This window comes from Rhinoraja longicauda, chromosome 5 (assembly GCF_053455715.1).
Source record: "Rhinoraja longicauda isolate Sanriku21f chromosome 5, sRhiLon1.1, whole genome shotgun sequence".
In the NCBI taxonomy this organism is placed as follows: Eukaryota; Metazoa; Chordata; class Chondrichthyes; order Rajiformes; family Arhynchobatidae; genus Rhinoraja; species Rhinoraja longicauda.
The window spans coordinates 23189405-23215605 of NC_135957.1; the positions used below are offsets into that span (position 1 = coordinate 23189405).

The 26201-nt window shown below is 46.1% G+C and overlaps 1 protein-coding gene across 1 annotated transcript in view; it reads left to right on the top strand.

The window, feature by feature from the left end:
* The first annotated feature begins 1382 nt into the window (after positions 1-1382).
* The window catches only part of eif2ak2 (eukaryotic translation initiation factor 2-alpha kinase 2), a 45805-nt gene continuing 20986 nt past the window's right edge, over positions 1383-26201 (top strand). Inside the window, exons 1-9 of the mRNA XM_078399093.1 lie at positions 1383-1512; positions 9327-9470; positions 11204-11336; positions 13533-13675; positions 17984-18107; positions 18558-18643; positions 19001-19097; positions 20257-20369; positions 25096-25204. Coding sequence (XP_078255219.1) covers positions 9340-9470; positions 11204-11336; positions 13533-13675; positions 17984-18107; positions 18558-18643; positions 19001-19097; positions 20257-20369; positions 25096-25204 — 936 coding nt within the window. The 5' untranslated portion in view covers positions 1383-1512; positions 9327-9339. The remainder of the gene's footprint in view (positions 1513-9326; positions 9471-11203; positions 11337-13532; positions 13676-17983; positions 18108-18557; positions 18644-19000; positions 19098-20256; positions 20370-25095; positions 25205-26201) is intronic.

The window sequence follows — 26201 nt, forward strand, 5'->3', positions numbered from 1 at the left end:
CCCAACTACACCCCAACTATACCCCCTCACCCCAACTACACCCCTCATCCCAACTACACCCCTCATCCCAACTACACCCCTCACCCCAACTACACCCCCCTCACCCCAACTACACCCCCTCACCCCACCTACACCCCGCACCCCAACTACACCCCTCACCCCAACTACACCCCTCACCCCAACTACACCCCCCCTCACCCCAACTACACCCTCACCCCACCTACACCCCTCACCCCAACTACACGCCTCACCCCAACTACACCCCCTCTCACCCCAAACTACCCCCCCTCACCCCAACTACACGCCGCACCCCAACTACACCCCTCACCCCAAACTACCCCCCCTCACCCCAACTACACCCTCACCCCAACTACACCCCCTCACCCCAACTACACCCTCACCCCAACTACACCCCACCTACACCCTCACCCCAAACTACCCCCCCCTCCTCACCCCAACTACACCCTCACCCCAACTACACCCCTCACCCCAACTACACCCCTCACCCCAACTACACCCTCACCCTAACTACACCCTCACCCCAACTACACCCCTCACCCCAACTATACCCTCACCCCAACTATACCCCCTCACCTCAACTACACCCCTCACCTCAACTACACCCCACCTACACCCCTCATCCCAACTACACCCTCACCCCAACTACACCCCACCTACACCTCTCACCCCAACTACACCCCCTCACCCCAACTACACCCCTCACCCCAACTACACCCTCACCCTAACTACACCCTCACCCCAACTACACCCCTCACCCCACCTACACCCTCACCCCAACTATACCCTCACCCCAACTATACCCCCTCACCTCAACTACACCCCTCACCTCAACTACACCCCACCTACACCCCTCATCCCAACTACACCCTCACCCCAACTACACCCCACCTACACCTCTCACCCCAACTACACCCCCTCACCCCAACTACACCCCAACTACACCCCTCACCCCAACTACACCCTCACCCTAACTACACCCTCACCCCAACTACACCCCTCACCCCACCTACACCCTCACCCCAACTATACCCTCACCCCAACTATACCCCCTCACCTCAACTACACCCCTCACCTCAACTACACCCCACCTACACCCCTCATCCCAACTACACCCTCACCCCAACTACACCCCACCTACACCTCTCACCCCAACTACACCCCCTCACCCCAACTACACCCCCTCACCCATCACCACATCCTTCCCTGCCCCTCACACACCCCCAGACTCCAGCACCCACCCCCTCCCTCACCACCCCTCCTTCTTTCCCCTCCCTCTTTCCCCCCCGGCCCCGCTTGCGTTGCTCAGCTCTCTCTCTCTCTCTCTCTGCAGGCGGTTCTCCCGAGAGAACCTACGCTGTAAACTGGAGGAAAGCGAAAGTGAAAGCGCCAGGCGCCGAGGAAACGTAACTGAAGTGGGGTTTGCAGCGGCGGGTCCCTGACTCTGCTGGGAGGAGGCGAGCAGAGCTACTGCGGAGGCGACGGCTCCACACGGTAAGTGAATGGGGTCACCATGTAACCATTTACAGCGACCTGAGTTTGTAAACATACCTCGTGGAGGGGAGAGGAATGGAGGGAGGATGAAGGAGGGGGGGGGGGGAGATGGAGGGGGAGGGAGAGACGTGGAGGGAGATGGAGTGGGAGTGGGAGGGAGGGAGAGGGAGAGAAGGGGGTGAAAGAGGCTCCAGGGAGGGAGAGAGAAGCAAGAGCGGGAGGGAGAAGGAATGAAAGAGGGGATGGGAAGGTATGTGGAGGGGGAGAGTGATCGTGGGGAGGGTGGAGCGGGTGAGAAAGCGAGGGGGCAGGTGGAGAGGGTGGAGGGAGGGAGAGGGGGACGGTGGAGAAACTGTCATTTCTGGTTTTTTTTTGGCAAAACCATCAATCAGATCCCAGCCATGACAGATTAATAAGCTGGTTTGCTTGGCAAGAGCGCAACTGCATTAAAACAAGGAAATATTCCCAACCTTCCCATCTGCCTCATCGCAGCCCTTGCACTTTTTTAATGTGCCCTTAGTTTTCTCTGCAGTTGTAACACTATAGTTTGTACTCTTGTATCCATTCTCTTTTTGCACCACCTCTTTTACCCCCCCCACACAATCAATCTGAAGGGTCTCAACCCAAAACGTCACCAATTCATGTTCTCCAAAGATGCTGCCTGACCCGCTGAGTTATTATCATATCATATCATATATATACAGCCGGAAACAGGCCTTTTCGGCCCTCCATGTCCGTGCCGCCCAGCGATCCCAACACATTAACACTATCCTACACCCACTAGGGACAATTTTTACATTTACCCAGCCAATTAACCGAGCACTTGTCCTTTTTTTTGTAAAGCAGCATCTACAGTTCATTGTTTCTAGATGAAAACAACAGGAGCCAGGAGTCCAAATGTCAATGCATCTAAAAGTCATCATTTTTTTACTCACTTCACTCATAAATAAAAGCTGCTCAAGCAATCTGAACCAAAGTCAAAAATGGCAACTGAAGCCATGGTAACAATGTAAAAAGTTGATGAGTGGGGATGAGTCTGTTTCTGCTGCCTGCGTATTTAAATTGAATTCTCATTGGTTTATAAAGTAGCCCACTGGGGACTTGCTGATTTTTTGGAATATAGTTTGGGCAGCAGGGACAGGTTTTGTGGCGCATGTAATGTAAGCATCTGGAACTTTCAGCCTAGGTTGAAGCTGTATGTTTAGTCTTTACTTTGTTCTGGAGTATGGTCAGACCAAAGCAATAATTGATATGAATGCTTCATTTTTGGTTAAAGGGAACTGAAGATTATCCCACAAGTGATATATTCTGTTTGGAGTTCAAATTCTCCCCCTCTATGTTTCCCTGTGCTAAGCCTTAGGATCTGCATCTGCATATACATTCCATGAGCCATATCTAACCTTGTCACTTAATACGTCCATGTTCTCCATAAGAGCAGCACAATGGTGCAGCTGGTAGAGCCCCTGCCTCACAGCGCCAGAGAATCAGGTTTGATCCTGAGTTTGTTTGCATGTTCTCCCTGTGACAGCGTGGGTTTCCTCTGGGTGCTCCGGTTGCCAGAGGTGCGGGTTTTTAGGTTAATAGGTCTCTAAATTGCCCCTAGTATGTAGGAAGTGGATGCAAAAGTGGGGTATCATAGAACTAATGTGAACAGGTGAGGAAAAACTTTTTCAGTCAGAGAGTTGTGAATCTGTGGAATTCTCTGCCTCAGAAGGCAGTGGAGGCCAATTCTCTGAATGCATTCAAGAGAGAGCTAGATAGAGCTCTTAAGGATAGCGGAGTCAGGGGGTATGGGGAGAAGGCAGGAACGGGGTACTGATTGAGAATGATCAGCCATGATCACATTGAATGGCAGTGCTGGCTCGAAGGGCCGAATGGCTTCCTCCTGCACCTATTGTCTATTGTGATCAATGGTTGGTGTTGTCTTGGTGAGCCAAAGGGCTTGTTTCCAGGTTGTATCTCTAAACCTAAACTAAACTAAACTCTCTATGATTTCCTGCAACTGTACTCACCACATTGCTATCAAATCCACACTAATTTTATATCTCACCTACATTTGGGGAAATTTGCAGTAATCAGTTAACTTACAAACATGCAGCTGAGGAAACATGGAGAATGTGCACACTCCACACAGACAGCAATGGAGGTCAGGATTGAACTCAGACCAGTGGAGCAGGGAGGCACAGATATTTGAGCAATAAGGCAATATCAGATATCGTCTCGCCAGCTATTCCCAATGAGGTCGTTAAAAGGCCTTTATTTAATGTCAACACTTGGCAATGGAACTTCTACAAATATCCAGTAAATAAATGTGAAACTAAATGAGAGATAGGGAGACCATCTATAGGGAGACTATAGAGAGGCGAGGCTGCTCCTGCTTTTAGCCGGTCTCGAATAAAACCTGAGGGCTATAAGACTGTTGACGGTAAAGTTATTGTGGAGGACGAGCTACTTAACTTTCTCGCCGTGAAAATTAAAACATTAAGCCAGGACGAAATTGTCCTGTTGGCTGCAAACACGTTTGATTTCGAGTGGATTGAGGCCTCGAAGAAAGTTCTGTTTGAACTCTGCCCCATTACCCAGCGGAACGTTTCCCATAAAGGAACACAGAAAGATGTCAACAACATAAAGAGTTGCCTTAAAGTAATGAATGAGTGTAGAGAAAATATTCCCAGATTTGTTTCTCATTACTTGGATGAACTGCCGCCATTTTCCAACATGGATGTCTTGAGTCTACTTGGGAGAATGGAGCAGCTGTACGCTGAGGTCTCTTCCATGAAGCACGCCAAGCAGCTACAGGCTGATGTAAGCGAAGATTTTCGCGGCATCACAGTGGAAATTAATCAGCGAGTGTGCGCATTGGAGCGTCACACTGACCTGACTCGGGGTGGTGGTCCGGTTGCGTCGGCGGCGATGGATGGAGCCTCTGGCATGGTTGCACAGCGCTGGGGGCCACACCGGCAGGAGCCTCGGGCTTGGTCGCCGGAGTGAGGGCTGCGGTGGGGGACTCCGTTTTAAACGTGTAGAGGGCTACGACAACGGATGGTCCCAGTGGATTAACGTCCTTGCCAAGCCCTCCAAAGTGGTCTTGTTGTAAAAAAGGGCTGAGGTCATGCTGCAGAGAACACTGCTGGTAAGCCAGGACTACGCACTTTTACACCCGGACTGAAACATAAAGCCGGTAACGTTATATCTATTGTTGGTACCGGAGCTGCGGGTAACATCAAAATGGTTAAGACCAAGCTGATGAGTGGTTTTGCCTCCAAATTTTCATGATACTTAGATGCCGAAACCTTATCTGCGTATCTTAAAGAAAAACTTGGCCGTGAGGTTACCTGTCAAAAGATTGACACTGTACACAGTAGATGCTGTTCATTTAAAGTGTCTGCTGAATGCAATGAGGTTGGCGAAATGTACAATCCGGAGCTCTGGCCAGAAGGGGCATTTGTCCGGCGCTATTATGAGCCGCGCAGGGCTGGAGTCATCGGATTAAACACTGTGCCTGCAGCGGGGGGAATGAGTCTGTCTGCTGGTGCGATGGGCACTCACTGGTCTCGCTAAATGACCATACGGGTTTTGTCGTACAACTGTCGTGGCCTGCGTTTGGGCCAGAGTGCAGGGGATAAAGCTCGCCGCATAGCTGTTGACACCCTTCTGGAGAACTGTGACATGCTATGTATGCAAGAGACATTCTTAGCGAAGCAAGACTTGGACAAACTAAACTCTCTCAATGTTAACTCATGGGGCTGGGGAGTCTACAACTGACCTTGGCATGGGCACAGTCAGAGGTAGGATATCTGGAGGTGTGGCTGTTCTATGGAACAAGAAGCCTGACTCATCAATAAATGTGGTTAGGCTTGATGCTGGCTGGTGTATTGCAATACACTTTGTTCACAACAACAAGGAATTTGTCATCCTAAATGTGTACACATCCTACGAATGCTATCAGAATGAGAATGAATATTTAAATAGGCTTGCATTCATCAATTATTTTATTCAAAATAATAATTATTCTAGTGTATATGTCACTGGGGATATGAATGCAGATATCTCAGACAGGAACTCATTATTTGCCAATCATATGGTTCAGTTTTGTCAAGATAATAATCTTATTTTGCCTAGCAAGGTTCTCTTACCTAAAGATAGTTATACTTACATTAGTGAGGCCTGGCGTAGTACGTCGTGGCTGGACTGTTGTATTAGTACAGCTGATGCACATGCCTCATTGGGGTGTATGAGCATTCTGTACGGGGCAGCAATGACTACTCGTATACCTGTTGCTATGTCAATAAATGTTGAACATCTACCTGTGGTATCCAGAGATGGAGATAGTGTTAACACAGAAAAACTGGATTGGTCGACCCTCACAAAGGAAGACATCTTAACCTATTATGCTCATACAGATAAATCCTTAAGCAATATTCATCTACCTAAAGAAGTTATTATGTGTAGTAATGTTAATTGTAAAGATGAGAGGCAGAGGAGAGATATCTGCTCCATGTAAGTGCTTTATATGTAGGCAGTAAGCCCTACTACAAGCATAAAAATAAGACACATAACATCAGGCCTGGATGGAATAAGTACGTAGCTGAGTAACATGCTGAAGCCCGTGAAGCCACTAAATCATGGGCTAGAGCAGGTGGACCCAGACAAGGCCTTGAGCTTGTGTACAAGAAGCTCACTAATGCAAGATATAAGTATGCTGTTCGATTCATCTGTAAAAATGAGCAAGCCATGAGGGCTGATTCCATGGCTAAGAAGCTGCTAAGTAACAATGTAACTGATTTTTGGAAAGAAGTGAGAGTTCTTAACAACTACAAAACTTCTTTACCATGCACTGTAGATGGAATTTCCGGAAACAGACAATATTGCGGTTATGGCGACAGCACTATACTACTTTATTGAACTGTGTCCAAAGTGATTTGTATAGGGTGGACAATATTGAGAGTAATGATTCAATGGTGATTATGTCACATGAGGTGTATCAAGCTGTCTGACAACAAAGCAAGTGGTTTAGATCATATTACTGCTGAACATATTAAATATGCCAGTATGAGGATAGCTCCTCTCCTTGCTATTTGTTTTACTGGTTTTATGATTCATGGTTTGTCACCAATGTTGTCTGTTCTGTTAGTGCCAGTCATTAAGGACAAAGCTGATAAAGTGGGCAGCCTAGATAATTACAGGCCCATAGCTTTAGCAAGTATACTATCAAAAGTTCTAGAACGAATTCTGCTGAATAGATTGAATGAGTTTGTTCAATCCACAGATAACTAGTTTGGTTTTAAAGCTAAACATTGCATCGACTTGTGCATTTATGCCTTAAAGGAAATTGTAAACAAATATAGAAGTAAAAATTCATCAGTCCTTATGTGCTTTATTGATGGCTCAAAGCCATTGATCGTGTTAATCATAGAAAGTTGTTTGTTAAATTGAGTCAAAGAGGGGTGCCCAAATACATTGTGAGAATTCTGGCTTACTGGTATGCCCACCAGACTATGCAAGTAAAATGGGGCAATAGGGTCTCAGCCCCATTTGGGGTTAGCAATGGTGTCAGACAAGGGGGAATCTTGTCCCCAGTTCTCTTCAATCTCTATATTGATGATCTGTCCAAGCAATTGAAAGCCTGGAATACTGGGTGCATGATTGGTAACACTTTAGTGAACCATATTATGTATGCAGATGATCTTGTGGTCCTTAGTCCATCTAGCGCTGATCTCCAGCAGCTCCTTACTATATGTTCTGTGTTTGGTGTGGAACATGGTATCAAATATAATGCCGGTAAGAGTGTTGTTATGATCTGTAGAACCAAAGAGGATAAATGTCTAAAATTTCCTGATTTTAAATTGACTGATAATAATCTTAGTGTATGTAATAAGGTAAAATATCTTGGACATTTTATTACAGAACAAATGACAGATGATGGGAATATTTATAGGTAACGCCCCTTGATGAATGCACAAGCAAACATTCTCTTGCGAAAGTTTGGTGCATGTACAGATGGGGTGAAGATGTCTCTGTTCAGAGCATACAATATACAACTCTACACTGCACACCTGTGGTGAAACTATTTAAAAAAAGCTAGCTTACAGAGTCTTCAGGTAGCTTTTAATGATGCCATGAGGATATTACTTAAGAGACCTAGATGGTGTAGTGCAAGTGAAATGCTTGTGGCTGTAGGAGTTAATACCCTACAAGCCGTGCTAAGATATTTAATGTATAAATTTATTTGCCGAATTAATTACTCTGAAAATGAGATCATCTTAGCATTATCACTAATAAGGTTTAGTACTACACGCTACCAATCACAGTTGTGAAGACATTGGTATAGTTGTCTCATTGTTGATCACTGATGGCTGATGCTTTAAACCATGCATTGTGCTTGTATGTAATTTATTGTGCTTTTGTTAGTAATTTGTTAGTAACTTACTGTGCTTTTGTATGTAACTTATTGTGCTTCTGTATGTTTATTATATGTAATGTCTTGGTTTTTATCTGGACCTTAAGTCTGTAATAAAGTATTGATTGATTGATTGATTGATTGATATACCTTCTCAGAGAGTAATAATAACTCGGGATGCTTACTGTTATCCTCAACCCAGTTAATAGAACTCTTAACCTTTGGGTTCAGAGGACATTTGAGTGAAGCTGGACTCAAACCAGTGTGATACTGGCAAGTGTCTTTTTGTTGGAAGTGAAAAGCTAAAATGCGGCTTCAAGCAGGTGGATATGTTTCTGTCCATACTGACACTATCACAGGCAGGTTAGGTGACACCCATCTCATTGCTGCTTGTGGGACTTGCTATACACAGACTGGACACCAAAATGTACCTTATTGATTATGAAGGACATCGGCAAGGCCATCAGCATAATCAAGGACAAATCTCACCGTGCTTACTCCCTCTTCGCCCCTCTCCCATCAGGCAAGAGGTACAGAAGTGTGAAAACACACAGCTCCAGATTCAGGGCCAGTTTCTTCCCAGCTGTTATCAGGCAACTGAACCATTCTATCAACAACCAGAGAGCGGTCCTGAGCTACTATCGACCTCATTGGAGAGCCTCAGACTATCTTCGATCAGACTTTACAGGACTTTATCTTGCACTAAATGTTATTCACGTTCCATCACATATTTGTACACTGCGGATGGCTCGATTGTAATCATATATTGTCTTTTAGCTGACCAGTTAGCATGCAACAAAAGCTTTTCATTGTACCTCAGTACACGTGACAATAAACTAAACTCAACACATCCCGAGAACAAGACAAAGGTCGTCCTCCTTCCGTTAAACACATGCTTGATGTAATGTTAATTCTGAAATTGGAGAGACCGGAATATAGAAACTGGTATCTGTTTCCAATTCAATTAGATAATGTCTTGTTAGTATATGTACTGCACCTGCCCACTTTGTTTCTGTAGCTATTAAATACCCTTTCCTAAAAAATAAATTCCAATTTTGAAATTTTCAATGGACCCCTGGTTTGCCCAGTTTTGTGGGGAGAGAGAGAGGTCCAGAATTGCACTGGCCTCTGTGTGAGTGTCCGGCATTACTGTTGAACCACGTATTCTAACTTTATTCCTCATTATCTGGACCCCCTACACCAAATCCATCAATTCCCCTCTCCTATCCCATCACCCTTGGATCACACACCTCAATTAGATATAATTTTGACCTTTGTCTTTAAAGGATGTCAAAGTCCAGCCCCATCCTCGTAATTTTAACTCTTCTAGATCTGCTGAATGTGTGGTGCTTTGCTAATTAACGGGTTGTTTGACACCTCACGATATATGAATGGGGTTTTAATTTTATTTCAGCTCCTGAAAGAAAATGGCGACTGCAGAATCAGGAGAGCCCGATGCTTCATACGAATATGTGGAGCAACTCCAGCTTCATGCTGGGAAAATCAAGGAGCCCTTGGCCTGGGACGAGTCAAAAAGTGGACCACCTCATGACACTGTGTAAGCTGTTAAGGAGCATGTTTCTGATCTTGCCATTCACAACTGCAAAATACAACACTTCCATGGCCACAACCCTCCCCTTCATGTTAGAACCATAACACATAGAGGCAGAATTAGGCCATTCGGCCCATTGATCACAGCAGATCAATATTTTCCCTCTCAACCCCATTTTCTTGCCTTCTCCCCATAACCTTTACTAATCCAGAACCTATCAATCTCCGCTTTAAAAGTGCCTAGAGATTTATCTTCCACTGCTGTCTGTGACAATGAATTCCACAGATTCACCACCCTCAGTCTAAAGAAATTCCTCCTCATCTCCGTTCTAAAGGTACATCCTTTTATTCTGAGGTTGTGCCCTCTGGTCCTAGATTCTCTCACTAGTGGAAACTCCTGTAACCTCTTCCAGATGTATTGTCCATCATGATCTTGGTGCTCTCCCATAATTTTGTGAGAAATTGAAACAGGAGTTAGCTATTTGGCCCCTCATGCCTTCTTTACCATTCAATTAGGTCATTTCCCTCAGGGCTATTTTTCTGTACAAGACCCATATCCCTCGATTTTCTTAATTCCCTTAATTTCAAAGTAGCTTCACATCCACAATAAATATCCTCAGCCACCGAATGTCCAAGAGTCTTTTTGGGGGGAGAATTCTGAGTCTGAGTGAGGAAAGTTATTTTCATTTCATTCGTGAATACCCTTTCCTAATCTCTCTTAACTTTGACATTGAGAGAGGTTCATTCGTGTTATATCCAATTTGCAGTGTGTTGTGTGCAGGTAGGAACTGCAGATGCTGGTTTAAACCGAAGGTAGACACAAAACGCTGGAGTAACTCAGCAGGGACAGACAGCATCTCCGGAGAGAAGGAACTCTGCAGCAGAAGACAATTCTCAGTACTGGACAGCTGTAGAACTACAGGTCTAATAATGGCCCTTCCTTCCTTCCAGGCATGTCGTTCTTACCTCGGGTTATATATCAATTAACTTGTGCAATCTAAATTTCAAATGAAAGATAAATTCATTCCAAGACGTAGACATATCAAACCAGAAGAAATTGACAACTAATCTTTGGTGGAAAGGATTCATTGTTCTGGTCATTGCCCTGTATCGGTTCTCACTTTCCATGGGAAAAGCCCAGCCTTTTAGTTTCTGAATTGCTAGTTCTATTTATAGAACATAGAACGGTACACCGCTGGAACAGCCCACAATGTCTATGCCGAAGATGATGCCAAGATAAATTAATGTCACCTGTCGCACATGATCCATATCCCTCCATTTTCTGCATCTCCGCGTGCCTATCTAAAACCCTCCGAAATGCCACGCTTGGAAAGCACATGTACGAAGGAGTCAAGTCAAGCAAGTCCAGAGGAGCCTTCAGGTGTTTCTTGGATCTGGAAACACGCAGGCGGAAAAAATCAACTGTTCTAAGTCTTTTAGGACCGAGATGAGAAAACATTTCTTCACACAGAGAGTGGTGAGTCTGTGGAATTCTCTGCCACAGAAGGTAGTTGAGGCCAGTTCATTGGCTATATTTAAGAGGGAGTTAGATGTGGCCCTTTTTGCTAAAGGGATCAGGGGATATGGAGAGAAGGCAGGTACAGGCTACTGAGCTGGATGATCAGCCATGATCATATTGAATGGCGGTGCAGGCTCGAAGGGCCGAATGGCCTACTCCTGCACCTATTTTCTATGTTCCTTTGCTAATCTCAACCCAATGCTCCTTTTTTTTAACTTTAGGTTCATAATTAATGCAAAGATTGGGGAAAAAATATTTCCCGAAGCCCAGGGTAAAACGAAGAAGAAAGCTAAACAGAAGGCAGCTAAAATTGCCTGTGAGGAATTGGGTCTTCAAAATGCAAAAACCAATCAGGTAAGTGGTGTGCGTTGTATTTCAGTCATTAACTACCACTTTAAAACTGCTCCGATACGATTAGAAGCACATGTTTTGTATTGGATCTGTGTTTTAGCCAGGGGGGGCATTATTATAGTCTAGACTATTAAAGTGAAGATGACAGACACTAGGAACTACAGATCTATGTTGGCCTCAACTCCTCTTCTATATATCCTCTTCCTACCCCTTAATTTCCTGTGTAAAACACAAACTGCTGGAGCATCTCAGCAGATCAGGCAGCATCTCGGGAGGACATGGATAGGTGATGTTTTGGGTCGGGACCCTTCTCCTCACCAATTGAAAGGGAAGGTGAAGTTGGGACTGTTGGTGAGTGTGGAATTGGGTTAATTAGTACAGAAGATACTTGGCAGTCAGCTTAGATATGGTGGGACATGAGGCCTGTTTCCGTCTCTGTGACTATGCAGCACTATCGGATTCATTGGTCACAGTGAGTTCAAAGAGACGAGGTACAGAATGGATTGCTCCTCCCATCCCACCGGCCTCCTCTTTCTACTCACGAGCGGGCTGTTTTACTCTATGAGTTTCTTCTACAGTTTATTGAGAGCATGGCTGATCTGTGACATTTTCCCCTAATTCCAACAACGTATAAATCAAGTCTGACATGACTGGTCTTGTTTCTGAGTCCGTGTGAGGAATTACTTTCTGCTCCTCTCAAAATGTATGCAGATTGCATCTTCTTAACTTCCAATAGATAGTCCTGTTAAGTGAGGTTTCCCATTAGAATGGTGTAAATTTCCCATTGGAGGTTATTGCCGTCCCGAGAAGTTAGAGAGATACAATAGACAATAGGTGCAGGAGGAGGCCATTCGGCCCTTCGAGCCAGCACCGCCATTCAATGTGATCATGGCTGATCATTCTCAATCAGTACCCCGTTCCTGCCTTCTCCTCATACCCCCTGACTCCGCTACCCTTAAGAGCTCTATCTAGCTCTCTCTTGAATGCATTCAGAGAATTGGCCGTCACTGCCTTCTGAGGCAGAGAATTCCACAGATTCACAACTCTCTGACTGAAAATGTTTTTCCTCATCTCAGTTCTAAATGGCCTACCCCATATTCTTAAACTGTGGCTCCTTGTTCTGGACTCCCCTAACATTGGGAACATGTTTCCTGCCTCTAATGTGTCCAACCCCTTAATAATCTTATATGTTTCAATGAGATCTCCTCTCATCCTTCTAAATTCCAGTGTATACAAGCCTAGTCGCTCCAGTCTTTCAACATATGACAGACCCGCCATTCCGGGAATTAACCTAGTAAACCTACGCTGCACGCCCTTCAATAGCAAGAATATCCTTCCTCAAATTTGGAGACCAAAACTGCACACAGTACTCCAGGTGCGGTCTCACTAGTGCCCTGTACAACTGCAGAAGGACCTCTTTGCTCCTATACTCAACTCCTCTTGTTCCAAATAGAGCTACAGCACGGAAATAGGCCCTTCGGCCTACTGAGTCCGTGCCAACCAACGATCCCCTTACGCTAGCACAATCCTACACACCAAGGACAATTTTATTAAGGGGTTGGACACGTTAGAGGCAGGAAACATGTTCCCAATGTTGGGGGTGTCCAGAACAAGGGGCCACAGTTTAAGAATAAGGGGTAGGCCATTTAGAATTGAGATGAGGAAAAAAAAAATCAGTCAGAGGGTTGTGAATCTGTGGAATTCTCTGCCTCAGAAGGCAGTGGAGGCCAATTCTCTGAATGCATTCAAGAGAGAGCTGGATAGAGCTCTTAAGGATAGCGGAGTCAGGGGGTATGGGGAGAAGGCAGGAACGGGGTACTGATTGAGAATGATAAGCCATGATCACATTGAATGGCGGTGCTGGCTCGAAGGGCCGAATGGCCTCCTCCTGCACCTATTGTCTATTTATAATCTTTACCGAAGGGAATTAACCTACACACCTGTAGGTTTTGGGGATGTGGGAGGAAATCAGAGCACTTGGAGAAAACCTAAGTGTCACAGGGAGAACGTGCAAACTCCGGATCAGAATCAAACCGGAATCTCTGGCGCTGTAAGGCAGCAGGTCTACCGCTGCGCCACCGTGCCACCATTCACGCTCTAGTCAATGCCTTGCTCACCACACAAGATGATGCTTTGGGCACCTTCAGCGTCAGCTGACCGCAGAAACAGGCAGTGTTTGCTGACTTATCTTGGATGTAGTCTTTTGACAGCACTTCCCGAATACCAAGTCCCGTCGGTGTGGAAAGTTACATCAGCAAGCTCAATATATACGGGCAGAAGAAAGATGTGCACATTGACTACATTGTTGATCAGATCAAGACCGGGATGGATCACATACAGAAGTAAGTATAGCTTTCAAAAAATAAATTAATATATCTTTTGTTTCTGAGCCACACCAAACAACCCACCTCGCTTTGTTATTGAGCCTCCTTGTAGAATATAAAACGGTGCAGCACAATATATCTCTGGCTGCCATGATGCCAAATTAAACTAATCCCAAATGCCTGTATATCATCTGCATCCCCCCGTACCCTGCTTGTTTATGTGCTTATCTGAATGCCTCTTAAACTTGCTATCGTGTCTGATACCAGGCAGGTTTCCCCTGGCAGGTTATTCCAGGCATCAACCATACTCTGTAAAAGAAATTTGCCTCGGAAATCTCCTTAAACTTTGCCCCTCTCACCTTAAACCTATGCCCTCTAGTATTTGACATATCCTTAGTTTAGTTTAGAGAAGCAGCGCGGAAACAGGCCCTTTGGCCCACCAAGTCCGCACTGACCAGCGATCCTTGCGCACTTACACTATCTTACACAAACTAGGGACAATTTACACACATATCAAGCCAATTAACCTATAAACCTGTATGTCTTTGGAGTGTGGGAGGAAACTGAAGATCTTGGAGAAAACCCACGCAGTCACGGGGAGAACATACCGACTCCGTAAAGACAGCACCCATAGTGGGGATCGAACCCAGGTCTTTGGCGCTGCAATCACTGTAAGGCATCGACTACTGCTGCGCCATCATGCCGCCCTCTCGGGAAAAAAGATTACGGTAGACTATTCTACCTAAGCATCTCATAATTTTATGAACTTCTCTCAGGTCTCCTCTGAGTCTTTGACGCTGCAGAGAAAACAATCCAAATTTGCTCTCATAACTAATATAAGCACCTCACGTTTTATGCATGCTCGATTTATGCTTTTTTGAAACAATGCATTTTTCTTTTAATACCAAAGCTTGATTTACTCGCTTGTATTTATGGAATAATGCTCTCAAATTTACTGCTGACAGCATAGTGGATTGTGAAATTGCTAATGACGTTTATAGACAATAGACAATAGGTGCAGGAGGAGGCCATTCGGCCCTTCGAGCCAGCACCGCCATTCAATGTGATCATGGCTGATCATTCTCAATCAGTACCCCGTTCCTGCCTTCTCCCCATACCCCCTGATTTAATTCAAGTAAGTGGGAGGTGTTGAATTTTAGATAGTCAAATCAAGGCAGGACCTTTAGAGTGATTGATAGATGCCCGGGGACTGTTGTAGAACAGAAAGATCTAAAAGTATAAGTACATAGTTCCCCTGAAGAGATGTCGCAGTAGACAGTTGGCATGTTAGCCTTCATCGGTCAGTGTACAGAAGTTGTGACGTTATGTTGCAGTTGTACAAGACATTGATGAGGCCACACTTGGAGTATTGTAAAAAAAGAACACACACTGCTGGAGTAACTCAGCAGGTCAGACAGCAACTCAGGAGAACTTAGATAGGTGATTTATTCACAAAATGCTGGAGTAACTCAGCAGGTCAGGCAGCATCTCCGGAGAGAAGGAATGGGTGACGTTTCGGGTCGAGACCCTTCTTCAGACTGATGTCGGGGGTGGGACAAAGGAAGGATATAGGTGGAGACAGGAAGATAGAGGGAGATCTGGGAAGGAGGAGGGGAAGGGAGGGACAGAGGAGCTATCTGAAGTTGGAGAAGTCGACGTTCATACCACCGGGCCGCAAACTGCCCAGGCGAAATATGAGGTGCTGCTCCTCCAATTTCCGGCGGGCCTCACTATGGCACTGGAGGAGGCCCATGACAGAGAGGTCAGACTGGGAATGGGAGGGGGAGTTAAAGTGCTGGGCCACCGGGAGATCAGTTGCGTTAATGCGGACCGAGCGCAGGTGTTCAGCGAAGCGATCGCCGAGCCTGCGCTTGGTTTCGCCGATATAGATAAGTTGACATCTAGAGCAGCGGATGCAATAGATGAGGTTGGAGGAGGTGCAGGTGAACCTCTGTCTCACCTGGAAAGAATGTTTGGGTCCTTTGATGGAGTTGAGGGGGGAGGTAAAGGGACAGGTGTTGCATCTCGTGCGGTTGCAAGGGAAAGTGCCCGGGGTTAGGGTGGTTTGGGTAGGAAGGGACGAGTGGACCAGGGAGTTGCGGAGGGAACGGTCTCTGCGGAACGCAGAGAGGGGAGGGGATGGGAAGATATGGCCAGTGGTGGGGTCCTGTTGTAGGTGACAGAAATGTTGGTGGATAATATGTTGGATCCGCTGGCTGGTGGGGTGGAAGGTGAGAACGAGGGGGATCCTGTCCTTGTTGCGAGTGTGGGGATGGGGAGCAAGAGCGGAGCTGCGGGATGTAGAAGAGACCCTAGTGAGAGCCTCATCTATAATGGAGGAGGGGAAGCCCCGTTTTCTGAAAAACGAGGACATCTCGGAAGCCCTAGTGTGAAACACCTCATCCCGGGCGCAGATGCGGCGTAGACGGAGGAATTGGGAGTAGGGGATAGACTTTTTGCAGGGGACCGGGTGGGAAGAAGTGTAGTCCAGATAGCTGTGCGAGTCGGTGGGGGGGGGTCAAGCTTAGATGTTTTGGGTGTAGACCCAGTTTTGTTCACCCTGCAAGAGGAAAGATGGCATTAAGCCGGAAAGGGTACTGAAAAGATTTACAAGGATGTTGCCAGGAGCTGATGGCCTGAGCTAGAGAAAGAGATTGGGCTAGCTAGAACTTTATTCTTTAGAGCGCAGTAGGCAGGGTCTTACAAAGGTGTGTAGAATCATGAGTCAACCAGATGATTTAAATGTATCATTTTCCCAGAGTAAGGGAATCAAAAACTAGAGGGCATAAATTTAAGGTTTCAGGGAAAAGATTTACTAGGGACCTGAGGGCCAACGTTCCCAGAAAAGCGTGGGTATATGGAATGAGCTGCCAGAGGAAATAATTGAAGAAGGTACAATAACAAAATTTAAAGGACATTTGGACAGGTACATGGATAGCAAAGACAAGGATATGGGCCAAATGCAGGCAAATGGAACAAGCTTAGATGCTTCGTGGTTGCATGGATTAATTGAGCCAATGGGCCTGTTGCCCTGCTGTGTGACTCTCTGACTCGCAATACTGGACACATTCTACATGATTTAGCCCAGGAACAGTCACAAGTATGCTTTGCTCCAGATTAAATTGATTTTGAGTCACAAAGCACAGAGTACACCAACTGAGTATACACTGAGTATAGAAAATAACTGCAGATGCTGGTTTAAATCGAAGGTAGACACAAAATGCTGGAGTAACTCAGCGGGACAGTCTGATTGACGGTCTGAAGAAGGGTCTCGACCCAAAACGTCACACATTCCTTCTCTCTTAGATGCTGCCTGACCCACTGAGTTACTCCAGCATTTTGTGATACCTTCGATTTGTACCAGCATCTGCAGTTATTTTCCTACATAAGTTACATTGAAGATCTGTTCCTGAAAATTGCCCATAAACTGATTTCTCTGTAAGTCAGAAAGGTTTATTTCTACAATAATCCATGATAAATTGTGCAACATCCACTTGCTGTGATTCTTTCATTTCATTGACTATTCACCCTAATACCACCCATAATTACACCTAATGAATACAGTAAACCCTCTTTATTACGTACCTCATTACAACAGATTTCGGTTATAGCGGACGAACCAACTGACTTTCACTGCCAGGCTGGGCTGCCAACTCCACCCCCGGCCCTTACCTGCCCGCAGGCCATGACCAATGACTCCGCCTATCCTCGCATTAACTTGCCTGGATTCAAGGCCAGTTCTATCTACACTGAGAGTCTGAAGAAGAGTCCCGACTCAAAACATCACCTATCCGTTCTCCAGGGATGTTGCCTGACCTGTTGAGTTGAAACTCCAGCACTTTGTGTTCTTTTAGGTATTAACCAGCAACCTTATTTATAGAGTAATACAATGTGGAAGCAGGGCCTTCAACATGCCCATACTGACCAACATGTCCCATTTACACTCGTCCCACCTGCCTGCGTTTAGCCCATATCCCTTTAAACCTGTCCTAATCATTTATCCAGTTCTTTGTTACTGGATACTTTGAGTACAATGATACCATATTACTCGGTAATCCCTTACTCAGTTACAACGGACAATCGGCAATAACGAACACCATTCCTCCCACTATGGTCTACTGTATACAATATTCAGACTTAGTGAATACCACATAGCTTTTACTATTACTACCTTGAAAAATGCTTTACATGTGTCTGGGTGAATTTGTGTAAAGTCAGATCTTTTATACTCAGGTCATTAGTAGCCCAGGGAGCCCCTGTGTGTACGCGTGGCCACATTGCAGCGTTAATGTTACAGTGGCTAAAGCACGTGTCCTTGTGTTGCAGGTTTGTTGCTCATTGTGTCATTGAGAATAAGAAATATCCAGAAGCCCTTGGTGGAAGCAAACAAGTGGCCAAGCGGGAAGCAGCAAAACTTGCCTATGAGGAAATTCAGGAATCGCTTTTCAAGGTATTTACAAAGTAAAAGTATTTACAAAGTAAAAGTATTTACAAAGCAAAACTTGCCTATGAGGAAATTCAGGAATCGCTTTTCAAGGTATTTACAAAGTAAAAGAGACAAAGGTCACTGGACTATTGTCAAGAGTAAAGAGTGTTTAAATGTTATATGTACCAAAATCAGAACCATGATCTTCTCACTTGCAGCAGCCCAACAGGCCTGTAAACAGAGTACAGGCATCTTGCATTATACACGTGTTTGATCTATGCGTTTTTGAAATAACACGTTTGTTCCTTTAATACCAAAGCTTGATTTTTGTGCTCGTAATTTAGGAATAACGTACTCAAACTTTCACTGCTGACAGCGTAGTCACCGCTGGGTGCGGTGGGCCAAATGGCCCGTTTCTGTGTTGTACAATGTCGTGCCTCTAAGGTCAACCTGTTTTCTAATTATTTGAATCAGAGTCAGGCGAAATCATCACTTGAAGAGAGGAGTGAAGAAGAGCCCAAGGATGCAGCTGAATACTTGCCGACCAACAATCCCAAAAGGTAGTACCTTTTTATTTTGGTAGGTGGTACCCTTTTAAGAGAGAGGACATCGTATTCAAAAATTGAGCCCAGTTAATTAATGTCTGATTTATTTAAAGATACTTTTTCCCTCACGCCCTTTTCCCCTCACGCCCTCTTCCCCTCACGCCTTCCTTGCCATCTCGCCCTCCTTGCCCCCCTCTCGCCCTCCTTTGCTTCCCTCATTCCTCGCCCCCATCTCTTTACCTCCCATTCTCCCTCCTCCTGCTTTGTTCCCTGTAGACATGAACAACCCTAAGAATCCCTGCAGAGTTGTAAAGCACAGGGGGTAGTGTTAAGCTCAGGATGGATGACACTTCAAATAAACTTCTTTATTAGTTTAACAGAAGATCAAATGGTGCAGAATGGGAAGATGAGTGATATATCCTCTGGCTCAACCTCCGATGGCAACTCCACAGACTTCAGCTCCAGAATGGTATGGTGGACTTCAAGATGTTCCATTGTGCTGAACTTGCCTGTTGATGTGGGTTCAGCACATTGCTGAACGGAGGGATCCAAATGAAAGCAACTTTCCGCACACACTAGCAGCGCTCGGGATAGTCCGATTCCCAGCCACCGTACAACCAGGTTTTCATTCTCCCCTGCACATTTTTACCAGTGTAAAACTCCCCAAAATATGCCAACACCAGTGCAAGTTACTCTACAGTGAGATTTTCAACCTCACTTTCCTGAAAACAGACTCTTCAGCTTTGACCGCAGATCGTTTCCCTGAAAGTATTTATGGAGATGACACTAAATGGCTTCCTTTGTTAACATTGGGATCTGTGACCTCAAAGGCAGCCTCACCTGTGTCCAAACAGTTTACTCCCAGGAGATTAAGTTTACAGTCCTTTACCTCAGAAATAATTCCAGGCTGCCAATGTTGGCCTGACTTTACACAAATTCACCCAGACACATGTAAAGCATTTTTCAAGGTAGTAATGATCTTTGGTGTTTATTGTTGTATCAGGGAGCTCGCTCAACTTCTGTGCTCAGAGAGAGAAACACCATCTTTTTTTTGTGCAGGGTGGCACAGCTGGTAGAGTGGCTACCTCAGCACCAGAGACCCAGGTTTGATTCTGACCTTGGGTGCTGCCTGTGTGGAGTTTGCATGTTCTTCCTGTGACCGCGTGGGTTTCCTCTGGCTACTCCGGTTTCCCACACATCCCAAAGACATACGGACTTGTGGGTTAATTGGCCTCTGCATATTGCCAGTCTGTAGGAAGTGAATGGGAAAGAGGGATAACATAGAATTAGTGTGAATGGGTGATCGCAGGTTAGCATGGATTGTGGGCCAAAGGGCCTGTTTCCATGATGTATCAATAAACTAGTAGGTTTTCCCAAAGGGCAGATATTTGTACTCTGCACTCATGTTGTCACAGAAACCTCCCTGGTAACCTTGTGCCAGGAGGATCTCCTTGGTAGCTCTGCTTTAAGAACATGCCTCCATGTTTAAGTAGCCCACTATGTTATCTTAACACCATCAATAGGCAGTCAGGAAATCAAGAGCTCCACATCTTCAAACTTGGCTGTTTTTAAAATGCAAAGAACCAATAAACTCAGTTTAAAATAATCTATTTCTTGATTGCTTGCAGTCCTTCAGTGGTTCCAAAAATGTGATTGGAGATTTACATGAAATTTGCCAAAAGAAGAAATGGAACATCAAGTTCGAACAAGTGGACAGACGTGGACCTTCACATGTTCCAGAGTAAGAGAACCATTTTCATTACTTGTTATTATAGAAACATAGAAAATAGGTGCAGGAGGAGGCCTTTTATTGGCACATGTATCGTGATAAAGTGAAAAGCTTTTGTTTACATGAGCTCCAGTCAAATCACGTTATACTATACATGAGTACAAACAAGCCCGACACCCCAGAGCAGAAAATAGTTATAGTGTCAGAGAGCCATATTGCACTGAAACAAGCTACCCAGCCCAACTTGTCCATGCCAACCAAGATGCTGCATCTAAGCTGGACCCATTGCCTGCATTTGGCCCATATACCTCAAAATCCTTTCTATCCATATACCTGCCGAGGTGTCTTTTAAATACTGCTATAGTATCTGCCTCAACTACCTCCTCTGGCAGCTCGATCCATATGCCACCACCCTCTGAGTCAAAACCTTGTCCCCCAGATTCCCATTAAATCTTTCTTCTCACACCTTAAACCAATGTCCTTCTTTGGCACCAGGATGATAGTAGTCTTCTTGAAGCAGGAGGGGACCTCGGAATAGTGTAGGAGATGTCTCTGCCAGCAGGTCCACACAGATCCTGAGCTTGTGGCCAAGGACTCCATCAGGCCAGTTGCTTTCTGTGGGCTCACTCTCACGATGGCTGATCTTACTTCTGCCATGGTAATTGTTAGTTCAGGAGTGCCCAACATTGACTGTGCAAGTGACGTTCCTCCAGTGACCTGCTGATTAAAGGGAGTGTAGAGTGCATTGAGCAAGTGAGGCAAAGATCCAATGTTGCAAGCAATACTGCCGACTTCACTTTGTAGCCTGTTATAACGTGCAAGCCTTGCCACAATCTACGGGTGTCCGTGCCATTGCCTCGGGACTCCAGCTTGTTCCAGATTTCCTTCTTGATGTCCCAGATGTCTTTTCCAAGGTCGGAAATAGATTTCTTGACTTGAACATTGCAGACTTGAACTCCACCCGGGTGTGGACCTCAATGGTTCAATTTGTTATCATGTTACCAAGTTATAGTGAGATTCAGATTTTGTGTACAGATCAGTGAGATTATTGCCATACATAAATACAATCGCTAGTTAGCGCATAGTGCAAAGAAACAGCCCACAGAGTCAATGTGCAATAGTCGCCAGGTTTTGGTGCCATTTCACAGTCGGAGCTGCATTTGGCCATCAAGGCTTGTTGCAGCCACTGCCTCCATCCAGTGAACCATTGTCCTTCTCATTGCCCGGACATCTTCAACTATCGTAGCACGGGGGTGGGGGGTCCTGCAGCCGACCTTGAAGACATGGAAGGTAAGAACCCCCCCCCCCGGTTTTTCCAACCGACCCTTGTGCAATATCCATCGCCATAGCTCACTCCCTCCACCTCATCTCCAGTTCCCGGTATTCGAGGCAAGCATGGGCCGAGGCTCGGCAGCTTCCCTCTCCCGGTCCTGCGGCGGGTGGGCCAGGCCTGCGGCCGCGGTATGGCCGAGGCTCGCCGGGACCTTCTGCCTCGCGCGGCAACCGCACGGTTCATCCATGGTAGCATTGTGTACTTTGGCTCGCTTTCCGCTGCGCACTTGTTGAGCAAGGAAAGGAGGAGGGAACAGAAGAGGTTTTCTTGTGTCGGTATCGGGAATGAGTGGTGGCCTGAGGGAGGTAGTTGAGACCATGAAAGGGTTTAGTGGGTCGATGCAGAGGAGATGGTTCCTCCGCATGGATTCCAATGTAAAGGACCAGAAGTATTAGGGAGCCACGCGGAAGTGTGAGTGGAGTTGAAATTCCTTCATCCAGAGTGCTGGGACTTGCTGTCAGGAGGAGAGGTTGGGGTAACTCACAGAGTGGGCCATTGGGTAAACACATGAATGGTGAGGTGTGGAGCATGTCATTTCTTTAGTCGGAAGCTGGTGAATCTGTGGAGTTCATTGCCACAGGCGGTGGTGGAGGCCAAGTCAATGGATATTTTGGTAAACACATGAAGGGTGAGGTAAGGTGAAATGTGTCGTGTGGAGTATAAAGTCCGACATACAGCAGTTGGTGCCAAGTGGCTTATTTCTGAGCTGGGGTTTCATTGTAATTCTGGTCGTTGGTGATTTAAGCGTTTTTAGATAGCGATCCTTCCACACTGCGCAAGCCTACCTCTCTGTGGAGTTGTTGTGGGAGAAAGCTTTGCCTTAAAGCAGAGTTTACTGCTGAGGTAAAATTAGTTAAGCATTTGAAATGAGCTCAGGGCTGTTGCTGTGCGAGCTCTGGCTTCACATGTCACTCCTTTTCTGATACCTTTTGTCTCCTTTATCACGAGCCTTCTCCACCATCTGTCAATCAATCTCTCCCACCCCGTTCTCATGTATCCACCCTTCACTTGCTTGGCTTTGTCAGCTTTTCCCCCGTACCACAATCAGTCTGAAGAAGGCAGCTGACCTAAAATGTCACCTATCACCTCCTCCAGAGGTGCTGCCTGACCTGCGAGATACTCCAGCAGTTTGAGTTTTACACAGGAGAGTAGGGAGGAAGAGAAGAGGAGGATATACAGAAGAGGAGTTGAGGCCAACATAGATCAGCCACAATCATATTCGAAGGGGGGGCTGGCTTGAGATACCGTTGCCAACTCTTGCTCCTATATTATGTTCAAAATGCAAGTTTAGTTTACAGATACAACATGTAAACAGTCCCTTTTGCGCACCGTGTCCTCGCCGATCATCAAACGGTGTCGGCTCGAATGGTCTACTCCTGCACCTATTTTCTATCTTCTGTGTTTCAATCACCCGTTCACATTATTTCCATATTATCCACTTTCTCATTCACACCCTGCACACTAGGGGCAATTTATTTTACCGACCAATTAACCTATAGGGCGGCACCGTGCCATGGTGGCGCAGCGGTAGAGTTGCTGCCTTACAGCGAATGCAGCGCCAGAAACCCGGGTTCGATCCTGACTACGGGCGCCGTCTGTACGGAGTTTGTACGTTCTCCCCGTGACCTGCGTGGGTTTTCTCCGAGATCTTCGGTTTCCTCCCACACTCCAAAGACGTACAGGTATGTAGGTTAATTGACTGGGTAAATGTAAAAATTGTCCCTAGTGTGTGTAGGATAGTGTTAATGTGCGGGGATCGCTGGGCGGCGCGGACTCGGTAGGCCGAAGGGCCTGTTTCCACGCTGTATCTCTAAATCTAAATCTAAAAATTAAAAAATCTAAACGTACAGAGCCGCATGTCTTTGGGATGTGGGAGTAGACCGAAGCACCCAGAGAAAACCCACATGGTCACGGAGAGAGCATGCAAACTCCACACAGACAGCACTCAAAATCAGGATCGAACCCAGGTCTCTGGTGCCATGAGGCAGCAGTTCTAGCAGCTGCCCTACTGTGCCACCCAGGATAGTTATAGCAGTTAAGTTATACGTTATTTTTTCACAAAATGCTGGAGTAACTCAGCAGGTCAGGCAGCATCTCGGGAGAGAAGGAATGGGTGACGTTTCGGGTCGAGACCCTTCTTCAGACTGATGTCGGGGGTGGGACAAAGGAAGGATATAGGTGGAGACAGGAAGATAGAGGGAGATCTGGGAAGGAGGAGGGGAAGGGAGGGACAGAGGAGCTATCTGAAGTTGGAGAAGTCGACGTTCATACCACCGGGCCGCAAACTGCCCAGGCGAAATATGAGGTGCTGTTCCTCCAATTTCCGGCGGGCCTCACTATGGCACTGGAGGAGGCCCATGACAGAGAGGTCAGACTGGGAATGGGAGGGGGAGTTAAAGTGCTGGGCCACCGGGAGATCAGTTGCGTTAATGCGGACCGAGCGCAGGTGTTCAGCGAAGCGATCGCCGAGCCTGCACTTGGTTTCGCCGATATAGATGAGTTGACATCCAGAGCAGCGGATGCAATAGATGAGGTTGGAGGAGGTGCAGGTGAACCTCTGTCTCACCTGGAAAGAATGTTTGGGTCCTTTGATGGAGTTGAGGGGGGAGGTGAAGGGACAGGTGTTGCATCTCGTGCGGTTGCAAGGGAAAGTGCCCGGGGTTAGGGTGGTTTGGGTAGGAAGGGACGAGTGGACCAGGGAGTTGCGGAGGGAACGGTCTCTGCGGAATGCAGAGAGGGGAGGGGATGGGAAGATATGGCCAGTGGTGGGGTCCTGTTGTAGGTGACGGAAATGTTGGTGGATGATATGTTGGATCCGCTGGCTGGTGGGGTGGAAGGTGAGAACGAGGGGGATCCTGTCCTTGTTGCGAGTGGGGGGATGGGGAGCAAGAGCGGAGCTGCGGGATGTAGAAGAGACCCTAGTGAGAGCCTCATCTATAATGGAGGAGGGGAAGCCCCGTTTTCTGAAAAACGAGGACATCTCGGAAGCCCTAGTCTGAAACACCTCATCCCGGGCGCAGATGCGGCGTAGACGGAGGAATTGGGAGTAGGGGATAGACTTTTTGCAGGGGACCGGGTGGGAAGAAGTGTAGTCCAGATAGCTGTGCGAGTCGGTGGGCTTGTAATAAATGTCCGTCACTAGTTTTTCTCCTGTGATGGAGATGGTGAGGTCCAGAAACGGGAGGGAGATGTCAGAGATAGTCCAGGTATATTTAAGTTATACGTTATAACTGATCAGTTATGTCAGAACTTGAGGGGAAAAAAATTGCAAGGGAGTAAGACAAATTGGACCCCTCGTAACTGAGGGTCGGTGAGGGACTGATGATCCAGACATTTGCTGTCAATGTATTAGGAACTTGCCTCATCCAGTGTTGTGCTGATGAAAGTTGCTGTTCTCTTTTCCAGATTCAGTATAAAATGTATCGTAGAAGGAAAAGAATTTCGAAGTGCCACTGGAAGGACCAAGCAAGAGGCCAAGCAGAGAGCTGCTCAACTTGCTTGGGATGAACTAAAGGTACAGGCTGAGCTATTTTGCAATCCTCCCTGTTTATTTTTGTCCTATCAAGTTAATTTGGGCTTCACCACTTGAGGCCTTCTCTGTGTTTTTGATTAACTCACCCGTCTCCACAAAGCTTTGTGCTATACCCTGTATCGTGTACCTGTGCATTGTGGAAAGCTTGATTGTAAATCGTGTATAGTCTTTCCACTGACTAGTTAGCACACAATAAATGCTTTTCACGGTATCTCGGTACACGTGACAATAAACTAAACTAAACTAAATTAAACTAAGCCATGGATAGACACAAAAAGCTGGAGTAACTCAGCGGGTCAGACAGCATCTCTGGAGAAAGGGAATAGGTGACGTTTCAGGTCGAGACCCTTCTTCAGACCCAACCTGTCTCGAACCGAAAAGTCACCTATTCCCTCTTTTGCAGAGATGCCGTCTGACCCGCTGAGTTACTCCAGCATTTTGTGTATCCGGTTTAATCTAGCATCTGCAGTTCCTTCCTACATAAAACTAAACCATACTGTGTTGTACTTTGTGAAAACAATTGTGGAATATTTCAAGATGAAGAGAGGAAAATAATAGTGGAGAGACAAGAGACTGCAGATGCTGGAAACTTGAACTAAAAATGAAGTGCTGAAGGATCCGAGCAGGTCAGGCAGCATCAGTGGAGGGAAATGCACAGGTGACGTTTTGGGTCGGGACCCTTCTGAAAATCATAATAGTTGTGGATCTGAATTTATGGTCTTGAGCTTATGTGTAAAACACTCTTCCCCTCTCTACAGAAGCAATAGAATTGATTTTAATAACATTCGATTCATTTTTTAGAACATAGAATGGCACAGCACAAGAACAGGCCCTTCGGCCCACAATTTATGTGCCAAACATGATGCCAAGACCATTTCTAAGCTACCTGCACATAATCTGTGTCCCTCCATTCCCTGTACATCCAGATATCTATCCAAAAGGCAAATACCACCATTGTAACTCTTAAATGCCACAATTG